The sequence below is a fragment of the Chrysochloris asiatica genome, unplaced genomic scaffold, assembly GCF_000296735.1.
Source record: "Chrysochloris asiatica unplaced genomic scaffold, ChrAsi1.0 scaffold00116, whole genome shotgun sequence".
NCBI lineage: Eukaryota > Metazoa > Chordata > Mammalia > Afrosoricida > Chrysochloridae > Chrysochloris > Chrysochloris asiatica.
In genome coordinates, this window is record NW_006408634.1 from 3,269,382 (window position 1) to 3,284,034 (window position 14,653).

The 14,653-nt window shown below is 46.8% G+C and overlaps 1 protein-coding gene across 1 annotated transcript; it reads right to left on the bottom strand.

Annotated features, from left to right (window-relative positions):
• Positions 1–4,347: 4,347 nt before the first annotated feature.
• On the bottom strand, positions 4,348–11,834 carry ZNF331 (zinc finger protein 331). Its single transcript, XM_006868324.1, has 3 exons — positions 11,826–11,834; positions 9,717–9,843; positions 4,348–5,564 (listed from the first exon to the last, which is right to left on the bottom strand). The coding sequence occupies exons 1-3, from the start codon at positions 11,832–11,834 to the stop codon at positions 4,348–4,350; spliced, it is 1,353 nt and encodes a 450-aa protein (XP_006868386.1).
• Positions 11,835–14,653: the final 2,819 nt, after the last annotated feature.

Sequence of the window (14,653 nt, forward strand, 5' to 3'; positions counted from 1 at the left end):
ACCCTCATCTGAATGTAGGTAAGTCCTAGTTCCTGTCCCCCAGTGGAGAGCTGCTGGTTCTGAACACTGTTTGCACTTGAAGTGTTGCTGCTGCATTGATTCTGACTCAGGGCAACCCTGTATAGGTTTCTGAGGAGCAGCGGGTGGGTTAGAACTGCCACACATGACTTCATAAGATTGTTGTTAGATGCTGTTGAGTCGACTCATAGCGACCTTAGGCACAACAGAATGGAATACTGCCCGATCCTGTGCCAACCTCACAATTGTTGATAAACTTGAGCCCACTGCTGCTGCCTCTGTGCCAACCCATGTCGTTGAGGGTCTTCCTCTTTTCACTGACCTTCCACTTTACCAACATGATGTCCTCCTCCAGGGCCTGGTCCCTCCTGGTATGTCCAAAATGTGAGAGACAAAGTCTGACTTCTAAGGAGCATTCTGGCTGTACTTCTTCCAACTCAGATGGGTTGTACTTCTGACAGTCTGTGGTACTTTAAAAATAATTCTCTAACACCTTAATTCAAATGCACCAATTCCTCTGTGGTCTTCCTTATTCACTGTCCAGCTTTCACATGCAATTGATGGTTATTGAAAATACCATGGCTTGGGTCAGGGTTGAGGCATGGCTTAGTCCTCAAGCTGACTTCTTTGCTCTTCAACACTTTAAAAAGGTCTTGTGCAACAGATTTGCCTAATGCAATACAACATTAGATTTCCTGACTGCTGCTTCCATGAGTGTTGATGGTTGATCCCAGCAAAATGAAGTCTTTGACAACTTCAATCTTTTCTCCATTTATGAGGATGCTACATAGGATTCCAGCCTTGGAAATCCCGTGGGCAGTTCAGCTTTGTCCTGCACGGTTGCCACGGGTCTGAAGTGACTTTATGGACAGTGGGTTTTGGTGTTCTGAGCCATGTGTCTATACTCTAACCCCAACCATGCCCAGGCTTTTCTTACTGGCTTCTCCCACTGGTTTCAGCCTCAACCTTCATCTCTCTGGCTGAAACCTTGGGCATTGGAACCCTCTCCTAGCCTGTAATTCATGACCTTCCTCAGGCCCCTGAACCTACCTGTGGCCTCTGGTCATCTCTTCGCACCAGCCCTTCCCCCACATGGACACCAGGTCCCCACATGGGCCTGTTTGCTTTCCCCAGGAGAAGCCACTCCCCTCACTCTGACACTGGTCCCTCCCTGGGTCTACTGGCTCCTTCCCCCCTTCCCCATTACCCTCCCTCTCCGGACAGGACCCCTGTGCTTCGTCAAAGAGGGAGGGGTGCAGACCTTTGGGTCCAACAGAGACTGGTTCATGGCCAGCTGCCCTGGAGTCCATTCCAACCCATTCACGTGTGCCCCACAGGGTTTTCCTAGTGTGACCCTAGAGGCAGACCACCAGGACTTGCTTCCAGGGCACATCTGGATGGACTTGAACTGCCGGCTGTTTGCATGTTTGTGCCACTCTGGCGCTCCTTTAGTATGCTAAGACCCAACCCAACCCAACTCCATCTGTAAGATTCCAACTCGTAAGTACCCTATCTAGGGTCTCCGAGACTAAATCTCATCCTTCTTCCTAGGAGCAGCTGGTGGGCTTGAACCTCCGAGGAGTGGTGTGGCGCTGTAGGATAAAGCACTGGACTGTAAGGTGGGTTTGAACTACAAACCACTCCTTGGAAACCGTTATACAGGATTGCTATGACTTGGAACCACCTGGAATGCACTTAACCACTTTGCAGTACTGTTAGCAGTCTGGTGCTTACTCTGTTGTATAACCTGTGTTAGAAGGAGAGAGGGTGCTATGGGGAAAAAAGGAAAACAGAAGTAGGGTGAGGAGGAGGGACCCTGATGGCGCGGTGGGTTAAGCCACAGTCCGCTAACTGGAAGTCCGTGGTTTGAACCCACCAGCCGCTGTATGACACAGGGCGGAGCACACGGCTTCCAGGCTTCCATACAGATTTACAGCCTGGGAAGCCCTACGGAGCAGTTCCACTCTGTCCTACAGGGTCACGTGAGTCAGAGCCCACCTGACCAAGGGGAGTGGCTTTTAGGATGAGATCCGGAGGTCAGGTGGAAATGTGAAACTGAGTTGGTGGTGTTGGCCATTGACTGGCTCACGGTGATCACTTTAAGTGCAAGGTATAAGCGCTCCACAGGGTTGTCAAGCCTGTGACCTTTACCAGGCAGATCGCCAAGCCTGTCTGCTGAGGGGCCTCAGGGCGGCTTAGACACAGCAACCTTTTGACTTGGCCATTTACACAGCCCTGGGGCCTCGTTTCAGCTCTTCTGGTGAGTGTCTGATGCCACCACGTTGGGTTTTCCTTTGTGTCTCCCGATGTGGAATGAAGGAGCCCTGGCGGGGCACAAGAACAGACAAATCTGTCGTGAAGAAGCTAGGATGCTCTTTGCTGGCCATGTTGTCAGGAGGGACCAAGTCCCTGGAGAAGGGTAGAGTGGTTGGTGAAGTGCAGGGTCAGTGAGAAAGACAAAGACCCTCAGTGACATGGGCTCCAACACTGGGCTCAAGGTAGCAACGTGTGTGAGGACGGCAAGGGGCTGGGCAGTGTTGTGTTGTGTTGTACATAAGGTCACTCTGAGGTGAAACCAGCTCAATCGCTTCTAGTAACAACAGCTGGCCATTTGGGTGTCGTTTCCTGCCAAGGGGCCTACTCGTACCTCCTCCCTTTGTTCTGGCTCCTTGTCTTAACGACTGGGACTGGCGTGAGGGGGCCTGAGTCCTTGGTCAGGGGGCTGTAGACCGAGTGTAGTCTCTCAGTCTTGCACTGTGTTAATGGCACCAGTTGATGAACAGAACTTTGCAATGTGGATGAAGCCTAGCTTGTTTTTGTTTTTTTAAAAAATATATATTTTATTTCCATTTATTTGTGGGTTGGGTGGGGTTTACAGAGATCAGTTTTCCATTCGACAGTTCATACACATTTAGTTTCCTGGCAGTGACTGCAGCCCCCCCGCCCCCCAGTGTAACATTCCTCACCCCACACTGCGGGCCTGGACTTTCTGCTGCTCTTCCCCTGACACTTGTCTACTGTTTGGCTGAAAATGGAGCCACTGGGCTGGGGCCAGGTGAACTGAAACCAGTTTCTTAAAGCTTCATTTTACCTTGGGTGCCTTTTGTGTGCTAAGAAGTCTTTGCTGAACCCGAGGTTGTGAAGATCATCTCCTTAGTTACTTGCAGAGGTCCGATTGTCCTATTCTCAACTCATTGCACCCACAGGTCACTGTCTTCCGAGAATTCATTGAGAACAACACAATGGTGGTCACAACCAGAAAAACAGCGATAGGTATTTAGTACTGAGCTACAAGCTACTCCACACAGGCTTGCAAACATTCACATGTACCAGACGCAACCTTGTTATGTGCCATTATTCCCCTTCTACAAATAATGCACTGCGGTACTACATCACCTCACGCGGAATAGAGGTTGGGGAGGTAGCGGTGATAGAAGATAAGGACCACATGACGAAAGGTAGGCGGTGGTAAACTTGTTACCTAAGCAGGGTTCTTCCCGAGAGACAGTCCGCTCAAGCTCAATGCGGACTGAACGTACTGGAAGGCATTCATTCCTTAAACGAACCTGTCCGGTGGGAAAAGTCCCCTACACTGCCAAAACTGGTGATCGTGGAGGAAATGTGGTTTCTCCAGTCTCCCAAGTTTTGCCTCTAGTACAACAACTACTCTGGTGTTCTACACGTACAAGGGAGACCAGTGAAGGCAAAGTTACGTCACAAAGGTTTCCACGTGTTGAGTAACAACAACAATGATTATTCTGATGTTCTGTACACACAGGAGAGGAGAGACCAGTGAAGGCTTTCTTAGGTTACGTTACAGCACGAATGTTTCCACGCGTTGAGTAACAACAACAACAAAGACTATTCTGAGGTTCTGTACACAGAGGAGAGGGGAGAGACCAGTGACGGCTTTCTGATGTTAAATGATGTCACGTTTCCTTGTGTTGAGTAACAATAATGCCTACTCTGAGGTTCTGTACGCACAAGGGAGGCCAGTGAAGGCTTTCTAATGCTAAATCCTGTCATGAGTGTTTCCTTGTGTTGAGTAACAATAATGCCTACTCTGAGGTTCTGTACGCACAAGGGAGGCCAGTGAAGGCTTTCTAATGCTAAATCCTGTCATGAGTGTTTCCTTGTGTTGAGTAACGACAACACTAATGACTATTGCGATGTTCTATACGCATGAGAGAGACCACTGAAGGCTTTCTGACGTGAGATCTGGCATGAGGAAGGCAGGACGGCAGTTTAAAAGCGCTCACAGTCTTAGGATGGGAGAGGCTTCGCACCAGCGTGAACTTGCGCGTGGTCTCTTAAGCTGGCTCACGTTACTCAAAGCCTTTCTGCGGTCCGTGCTGCACACTTCTGGTGGATTTTCTGGTGTTGGGTCAGTTGATGGCGATGGCCAAAGGCCTTCTCGCACTCGGTGCATTGGTAGGGTTTCTTACCTGTGTGGATTCTCTCGTGCTTCACCAGGCTGGAGCCGTAAATGAAGGCCTTCCCGCACTCCTTGCACTTGTAAGGCGTCTCCCCCGTGTGGATTCTCTCGTGCTGAGTCAGGTGGTAACCACAGTTAAAACCCTTCCCACACTCAGCACACTTGTAGGGCTTCTCGCCCGTGTGGATTCGCTCGTGTTTGACGAGGCTTGAGCCCCATCGAAAGGCCTTCCCACACTCCTTGCACTCATGGGGTTTTTCCCCAGTGTGGATTTTCTGATGTTGCGTAAGGTAATTCACGCGGGTGAAGGCCTTGCCACACTCCTGGCACTCGAAGGGCTTTTCCCCGGTGTGGATCCTCTTGTGCTGAACGAGGCTGGAGCCACAGATGAAGGCCTTGCCGCAGTCCTTGCACTCGTACGGCTTCTCGCCGCTGTGGATTCTCTTGTGCTGAATGAGCTTGTACACGCGGCTGAAGGTCTTGCCACAGTCTTTGCACTCGTAGTCCTTCTCGCCCGTGTGAAAGCGCAGGTGCTGGGCCAGCTCATCGCCCCGCCGGAAGGCCTTCCCACAGTCTTTACATTCGTACGGCTTCTCGCCCGTGTGGATCCTCCGGTGGATCACGAGACTCGACCCCCAGCGGAAGGCCTTCCCGCAGTCCTGACATTCGTACGGCTTCTCCCCGGTATGGATCTTCTGATGCTGGGTCAGCTGATTGCCCCAGCGGAAGGCCTTCTTACAGTCCTTGCATTCGTAAGGTTTCTCGCCCGTGTGAATCTTCTGATGTTGAGCAAGCTGGTAGCCACGGCTGAAGGCCTTCCCACACTCCTTGCACTCAAAGGAGCTCTCTCTGCTCGGGGGCTTCTGCGGTGGTCTAGCCGAGGAGGTGCCTTGTCCACAAGGGGGCGCTCTGTCAGAGCTCGCGGCCTTTGGTTGGAGACGTCCCTGTAGACGTCCCCGCGCTAGCGTAGCTACGTCCAGCTCACCTATGCACTTCCAGTCACGGCCAGCAGCGGATTGACGTTTCCGACGTGCGTTCCACTGGGAGAAACTCATCTCGTAAATGTCCTTCACTGAAGATAAGCTCTCGGTCTCAAAGGAAGACACCCAATCTGGAAAGAAAACACCTTTATGTGTTTCGTCTCCTTTCAAGGAAAGCAGAACAGAACATGACACCAACGACAGCGACTTCTGGGAAATGTTCAGCCAGAATACATACCTAGTCCCGCCCCGAAGGAGCGCTGCTAGCGTAGTGGTTACGAATCGGGCTGCGAACCTTAAGGTCAGCAGTTCGAAGCTACCAGCTGTGCCGCGGGAGAAAGATGAGGCTTTCTGCTCCTGTAAAGATTTACAGCCTAGGAAACCCTGTGTGCAAGGTCCCTATGGTTCGGAAACAGACTCCATGGTACTTAATCACAACAGTCCCGCCCTGCATCTGGCGCCACTGTGTGCTTAGACAAAGCATGGGCAGAAAGCCTCTACAGCCAACCCAGAAAACCCTGTTCTGCGGCTGTCCTGGCTGGTAGCTAGTGCTTGCTGCCTCTGATGCCGGCAACTCAATTCTGACTCGCGACACCCCTACCTCACAGAGGAGAACAGCACCATAGCATCTCCCATCCTGTACTCTTATGGGACGCCTGGTGTGGCGCGCCGTAGGATAAAGGAAGATTGGCGGTTCAAACCTGCCAACGGCTTATCAAAAACCCTCTACAGGGTCGCTAGGAGTTGGAAACCACTCGAATGCGTCTTTACAGGGGACTCTCAATGGGTTTGAATCTTTCCATTAGAAGCCTTGTGCTTAACTGTTTGTGTTACCTAGCGTGCCCTTCACCCCCTATTAGCTGACAAAAGAGACATTCACAGCTATAAACCCTGATAAGTGAAGGTGGACGATGACCATACATTGTGGGTTAATGCCCTGGACTGCAAAGTCAGTTTGAACCACAGGGTTGGCAGTTCAAGCTCATCAGCCACTCCTTGGAAATCCTCTACAGAGTCGCTATGAGTCACAATCGACTCGCCAGCACTTGACAACACCACCACCACCACTAATGAATCAGCACTAAACCGTAAGGTCGGTGGTTCAAACCCATCAGAAGCTCCTCAGAAACCCTCTACAGGGTCGCTATGAGTCGGAACCGACTCAATGGCACTTACCAACAATGGCAAAATAAGAAAACCAAAAATTAGGAATGTACGCACAGTTGGCTTGTTGTGTAAACAATATTCTAGAAAAACTGATGTATGCATATGTCGGATGAAATGTGACATGCCTAAGAGGTCAACTTTAGAATAACCTTGCCCCAATCAGGGGCACTAACTATAACAGGAGGGAACACATCAGACACTGGAATCCACAAGTTCATAACGACCAACTTTGGAACACGCTTGTCGTGGTTGTGAAGAGCTGTCAACTTGGTTCTGACTCATAGCGAGCCTGTATAGGGTTCCAAGGAACAGCTGGTGAGTTTGAACCACCACCCTATGGTTAGCAGTCTAGTGCTGATCCCACAGTGCCACACCACAGCTACGTATTTGGAACATGCTAGTGGGGGGGTTGCTGCTGATCCTAACTCGTGCGTCTGAACAGAGCTGTGCCGCGTAGGATTTTCCGTGGCTGATTACTCCAAGTAGACAGCCAGAACTGTTTTCTCAGGTGCCCCTGGGTGGACCAATCTTTCGGTTAACAGCTGAGCATGTTAACTGCATACTAGAAAACTCTTCTGTTTATAAAAACTGATACTTAAAAAAATTTTTACATTTGTTGTTGAGTATATGTACAGCAAAAAAGATACTATTTCAACAGCTTTAATGACAGATTACGTTCGTTCCTCAAACTGTACAACATTCCTGCCCTTTGCTGACTCGTTCCTCCTCTGCGAACGTACACTCGCTGCCTTCTAAGGGTCCTACCTAAACTTTCAAACTGCTGTTGTCCGTAACGCGACTCTGTATCCTCGGTAATTCCTGAAACCTGACTGTTAGCCTAGGTACCCTAGGTTCAGCGGCTGTTTGTTTTTTTTGTGGGGTTTATTGATTTTTTTTTGACAGAAGAGCTTCCTGTTCTTCAATCTGTTACGGTCTTCCAGCACAAGACCCCGATTACCTGGGTTTAGATTGTTATCACTGATACTAAATGCATGCCAAGACTCAACGGCTGATAGATAGGTCAGTATATCAAAATGTTGACGTCACTATAATTCTTTAAGCTGTCTGTTCCTGCATTGGCAGTGTTTATATTTGATACGAAAGATGAAGACTAGAATCTAGATCAAAAGAGGGGAAATGCAGAACAGTTTCAAATTCTCATGAACTCCAGACTTTCTGAAGCTGTGGGAACCCCTAAAATGACATCCTCAGATCATCTTCAAGTATTAAACCACAAATATCCCTGAAGTCTTCTTAAAACCAAAATAGCGGTTTAGCTTAACCAGCAAAAAATGTCTGTCTTGAGCACTGTGCTCTTCTGAGAGCTGTATTTGGGGTCACGTGGACAACAGCAGCTTGAAAGTTTAGGTAGGACCCTTAGAAGGCAGCGAGTGTATGCTCACAGGGAGGACCGACTCAGCTAAGGGCAGGAATGTTGTACAATTTGAGGAACGAACGTAATCAGTGTCATTAAAGCTGTTGAATTGGTATCTTTAGGATGTCAACATTTTGATATACTGAAACTATCTATCAAACGTTGAGTCTTGGCATGCGTTTAGTATCAGTGAAAACAATCTAAAACAAGGGAAACCCAGGTAATCGGGGTCTTGGGATGGAAGACCATAACAGATTAAAGAACAGGAAGCTCTTCCGCCAAAAAAATAAAAGATACCTAGGCTAACAGTCAGGTTTCAGGAATTACCGAGGATAGAGAGTCGTGTTATGGACAACTTGGCTCAGGGAGTGGTTCAGAGCCCAGCAACATCAGTACGCCATGGGGCTCAAGTGGGGTGGGAGGATGCAGGGAAAATGAAGCTCATAGGGAGACTTTCACTTCTTCCCGGAAGCCTTGGACTTTCTGGGTAAATCATATTTTACTAAGTTTTCAGTGAAGGTCCTCATTCAACAATTTCTCTACAAGTTGTTTGCTGACCTTGGCTAATGTTCTTTACAATGTGCGAAGATTGTCATGATTTTTGGCTCTAGTTGTTCTGTTTCCATTCATCTAGTTTCCCTGGCCCCTTACATTCTCATCTTTGCTATAAAGTAATTGTGGATTTTATAATCAATCACACAGGTGCTTTTTTTTTCTGAGGAGCACAGTACTTTTGAGCTAATTTGTAATTTAGCAACAGTGACCTCAGGTTCACGTCCATCAAGGCCTGAAGCATGTCACAGGGCAATAGTTTCAATCTATTTATGGGGAGTGGAATAGCTGGGCACCATCTCGTTCTTCTGGTCTCAGTGGCCTTGGTCCCTTGAAGGGCACTATGCAAACACGTTATGGGCCAAGCTCCCCTCCCAGGTGGGCCACTGGCCTTTCCCTTCCTCTGGACTCTTGTCCTTTCTCTCCCAGCCAAAAAGTCTCTTTCCCTAGCTTCAAAAGGAAATCCTCCCACTTTCAAAAATGCCACATGATGCAAAAAATAAAATTAAAACTTTGAAGTACAAAATTAAAACATGTTCTTTTGTTGAGACTACGCTACAAAACATAACATCAGTTTCTCCACATACAAGTCAGTGGCATTGGTTCCATTCTCCCCTCCTTTCTTGAGCTGCTGCTCCCTCAGTTTCCTGCCGTTGGTACTTTGCCCCCATAGAGGTAGGTCTTAGAGGAGCACAACGCTGGAGGCAGATATTCTTTACTGTTAACCCTAACTATTGTTCACTTGGCTTGTAAGAAGACTTCAGAGAATATATATTGGTTTAAGGTTTCAAGATGATCAAAGGGCAGTTGTTTCAGGGGTTCATCCAGCCTCCGTGGCTACAGAAAGTCTGGAGTCCATAATACTTGGAAAGTTTGCTCTCTATTTCCCCCCTTGTGATCAAGATGATCTCAGGGAGTATAAAATGTTTTTGATTGAGCCTACCACTAGGAGTCACCTAGTGGTGCCAATGGCTGCTAAGCACTTGACTACCACTGGAAAGGTTGGCAGTTCAAACCACCTCAGAAGGACTGGCAATCTGCTTCGAAAAGATCCCAGCTGTGAAACCCTACCGCGCATTTGTCTCTGCACACATTGGCTCATGGCTCACTGGGCATCAGAATCCACTTGACAGCAACTGCCAACACTAACAAGATGACGTGTGTGAAGTGATTCAAGGCAGGAACTCACCAAGAGAGACGAGGTTGCTGTAGTTCTCCAGCATCACATCCCAGTACAGGTCCCTCTGAGAAGGGTCCAGGCATGCCCACTCATCCTGAGAGAAGTCTATGGCCACATCTTCAAACGTCACTAGTCCCTGAAAAGACACATCCCCAAAGTTAAGGCAAGGAGTGAATCCACCACGGACAGAAGAGAGCCATGAGGTAGGCGTGACTGAGGAGAGCACCGATGTGGGCGTGGCTGTAACTGAGGAGCGATGTGATGTGGGTGTGGCTGAGGAGAGAGGAGCCCTGATGTGGCTTGACTGTAACTGAGGAACGCCCTCATGTGGTTGTGAGTGAGACAGAGCATCTACACGCTACATGAATTAGAGTCAACTAAGGAGCTCTGGTACAACAGGGTCACTATGAGTCACTATGGGTCGGAACTGACTCGACGGCACTGAACAACAATAAGAAGGCGCTCTGGTAGCGTAGTGGTTACGAATCGGACTGTGAACCTCTCAAGGTCAGCAGTTCGAAACTACCAGCTGCTCTGCGGGAAAAAGATGAGGCTTTCTGCTCCCGTAAAGATTTACAGCTCGGAAACCCTGTACAGGGTCGCTATGGGTAGAAACCGACAACCACCTAGACTTGCAGCCACCTAAACTTATCTATGCTTTAGTTACGTTGTAGAATCGATCTGCTATACATAATTCTTTAAAAGAGTACAATGCTCAAGGCAAACATGTTTTACTATTGCCATAAAACATGCTTTGGTTTGGAGACATCGTGGCAAAGTGGTTAAGGGCGCAGCTGGGCTCTGGCCTATACGGTCTCTATGATTTAGAATCGACTCGCTGGCAGTGCGTTTTTTGGTTTTGGTGTGAAATGAGCCAGAATGATGACGAGGTTACCCAAGTCCAGGTTACCCAAGTCCATTGTTCAACAGAACAATTCACCTCTCAGATGCCCTGGCAAGAATATGCCGTCCACATCTATAGGCCCAAATTGCTGTCTTAACCAATTCTGGAGACCTCATAAAGCTTGAAATCTCACCACATATCAGAACTACGGCTGGTAAACATGAACATTCCCTCTCATCTACCTGGACAAGGAGTCAGTGCATTTCTCTTTATCTCATTGGTCAAATGGGACCAACACTTCTGACTCATCAAACCAGATACTCCTTTCTGTCACTGTTCCACCACTAATCTTGACATAGAGATAATAATGTGGTCAACAATGAAGTGACCATTAACCCTGAAGGAGGCCGTGGGACTTACCATGTATTGAATTGTGTCCCCTTAAACTGTGTGTTTAACCCCCGTTCCTGTGGCTCATAGTGGTGTTGAAAAAATAATGACTACGCCATGGACTGCCAGAGAATGAACAAATCTATCTTGCAAGAAGTATAGCCATGATGCTCCTTAGAAGTAAGGATGGCGCAACTTGGTTTCATACACCTTGGACATGTTGTCAGGAAAGGTGGGTCCACAGAGGAGGCTATCATGTTTGAAAGAGTAGAGGGTCAGAGACAAAGATGAAGATGGATTGAGATGACACAGTGGCTTTAATGTAGCAACAATAGAGAGGAAGGTGTGGGACTGGGCAGTGTTTCCTTCTGTTGTACCAGGGCTTGCTGTGAGGTGGAACCGACTTTAACAACAACTTCCTGCAAATGTAATCCCAGTGAAATAGCATCAGTGTTGGGTGTATCTTAAAGCAATTCTCTTCTGAGATGTAAAAGAAAAGATTGGGCACAGATGCAAGGGAACACAAGTGGAGGAAGACAGAGGCCACGTAAGAGTTGCCCAAGAACCTAGGAGCAGAAACTATCAAGACACAAGGATCTTCTCTTAGAGCCTATGCCCTGAAATTACACACTTTAAACCTCCTGACCTGTGAGAAAATAAACTTTGGTTCTTTAAAACCACCTACTTGTGGCATTGCTGTTACAGCAGCCCCCGGGAACTCAGACCACCTGGCTTTTATTCTCCTTCCTTCACTGGAACAGGAAGGACTGGGGAGGAGTAATTAAGTGGAGCTCACTTAGGTACAGGGCTTTAAGATAATAAATGAACATGTCCTCAGAACCTGAATATCACATTTCCAGAAGGAAAGCAAAATCCATACTTACCTGGGCCATAGTTTCAGAATTTAAGAATCCACCCGTTCTTTCTGGGTTTATGTTAGGGAAGACACACAGTCCAGAGAAGCCAGAGCTAGAGGGAGGAATAAGAGAGATTAAAATCCAGTGTGGCACAGCCGTGTTCATGGCAGCACTTTTTTTCTTTTTTTTTTTAAATTTTATTGTGAATTATGTGCTAGTTTACATGGGAGAACATTAGCTTTACATTCATCCTATCGTATATCACTTCATTGCCATGGTTACAATCCCCTGCATGCATCATCAACCAACCAAAGGGTATACCCTACAAGCCTGCCCCCCGGTCCTCAGCCACTCCGTCTCTCCATGTCATTGTCTCTGCCTCCATCTCAGGCATCACTGTTTGTCTGGGTGTAGGGTCCCGCACTCCACTCTTCTCCCTTGATGGTTCCAGGGACCTCCGCTCCTAGACTGCAAAGTTAATCACGCCCCTCCTTTTGCTACAAAACGTCTACCTTTACATTTCCAACCCACACAGTCAGTCCCGATGACAATTAATTATTAACTGTTGTATCACAAGAGACCTATCCTCATCTCCTTTCATCAGCCCTGCCCAGACAGATTGGATACTACTCAGTGGAGAGTCTACCTTCCTCCGTGACCTCTGGATCTAGGCTTCCTCTTGAAAGTAGCACTTTGACAATAGATAAAGGTGGAAACCAGGGAACCCTCCATCCACAGCTGGATGAATGGGCAAACCCAGTGTGGTGTATATACACACAATGGGATACTACTCAGTCAGCGAGAGAAATGAGGCTCCAATGAAATCCACATGAGGGAACCTTGAGAATCTCATGCTGACTGAACAAAATTCAAATACTGTATGATCTCACTGATAGGAAATATATTAAAAAACAATGCTTTCCAGTCGATTGTGACTCATGCCAACCCATGTCCCAGGGTAGAACTGGGCTCCGCGGCATTTTGCAGCATTTTACTCTTTAAGGGAAACAGATCGCCTGGCCTTTCTCCTTCGGAGCCACTGAGTGGGATTCAAACCGCCAACCTTGCAGTGAGCAGCTAAGGACATAAATGTTAAGCCACTATGGCTCCTTAACTGCATGTATACCTTCACTTATTTAAAATGCGTTGTTAGATGCTAGCGAGTTAAGTTCTAACTCATTTGTACAACTGAACAAATCCTGGCCTGCTCTTGCATCCTCCTTACAATTCTTCCTATATTTGAGTCCATTAAAGGTAGTCAAGCTGTCAAATGTAGCGAGAAAGCTCAAAACACTTTAACTTTGGATGATCTTGCTGTTATGTGCCGTGGAGTAGGTTCCGACTCATAGTGACCCTGTACCGGGTTTCCAAGGCTGTACATCTTTACGGGAGCAGAAAGCCTCATCTTTCTCCTATGGAACAGCTGGTAATTTCGAACTGCTGACTGTGAGGTTCGCAACCTGATTCGTAACCTCTACACTACCAAAGTGCCTCTTGGCTGATCTTATGGCATACTTTTTTCTGTTTCCTTTGACTTTCTGATACCTAAACTAAACACACGATGCCTACATATGCCCACCTGAACTGAAGAACTGAAGGGTAAAAGGGCTAAAGTTCCAAGTGGTATGTGAAGAAAGTCATGTTGGCTGTTTCCCTTTGTTTTCTTGGGATTTTTAAAAGCACTTTAATAAAAGCTACATGTATAAAAACTGAAATTAACACACATTCTGAAAAATCACTGTTAATAGGAAGACCCTTGTCTATGTGTTTGGCTTAACCTCAACTCAGAATAACTGAGGCTCACTTATACCAACAATGCTGACGACTGGATTTAGTTAGCAAAAGTCACAAACTCGGCTACATGACCATAATACACAGGGAAATTATGGTCACATTAAAACACAAGAAATGTAGTAGACTTTTAAGGAAAATATTCAGTACTCTTGTTCACTAATTGAGCCTTGGGTTTTTTGTGTTGTTTTGTTTTTACAAAAACTATTTACACTGAATACAGGGCTACACATTCACTTTTAGTTTTCCCATATAAACATTACACATTCCAAACAATGGTACCAATACCATGAGTGAAAAGTCAACGCAGCAGGAAAAAGCAAATTTACAAAAAAGGAAAACAAAATCTTAGAAAAGGTAGATTTTTTTAAAGATGGTTTCTTACATAAAATGCACAAGAAGAATCTGCTGAATCAATTGTAGAGCTGGCCTGCGAGACTTAAACACCAAGTTATTGAAGGAAAAACCCTCAAAACCAAATGCTGCCATTTACAAATTAACCTAAATTGGGTCTTACTTGAGCAACAGCTGGGTTTTAAGTTGAAGGTAAGGCGGCGGGGAGGGGGCATGAAAAGATCTCTTTAGCAGGATGACGTTTGTGTCTTGAAGTTGCAATGAACTTCTAAAATATGCGAGGAGTTCAAAGCATATGAAAAGTACAAGTTATGACCTTACAAAAAGTATACACTGTCCACTGATCTGACATTAGGAAAATTAACAGTTCACCTAGGTCCTATATTTAAGTGCTGTAATGCGCTGGACTGCAACGCCAATTTGAACCGCAAGGTCGGTAGTTCAACCAACTCCACAACCCTCAACAACACAAATCCAGAAAAGTCGCTTTGTTCAATAAACGTTAGGGAACTGAGGTGGTACTAATGGAAAAAGTTGAATGAATAGCAGTTATCAACTGCAATTTCTTCAAGTTTCAGTCTATTGAAGTCAATGATGACAATGGTATTCTTCCTTACTCATCTAACAAACAACTTACTGTTAGAAAAATATATAAGGATCAAAAGGTAAATGTAAAACTCTGTGGAAACAAAACCCAACAGTTTTCCTGG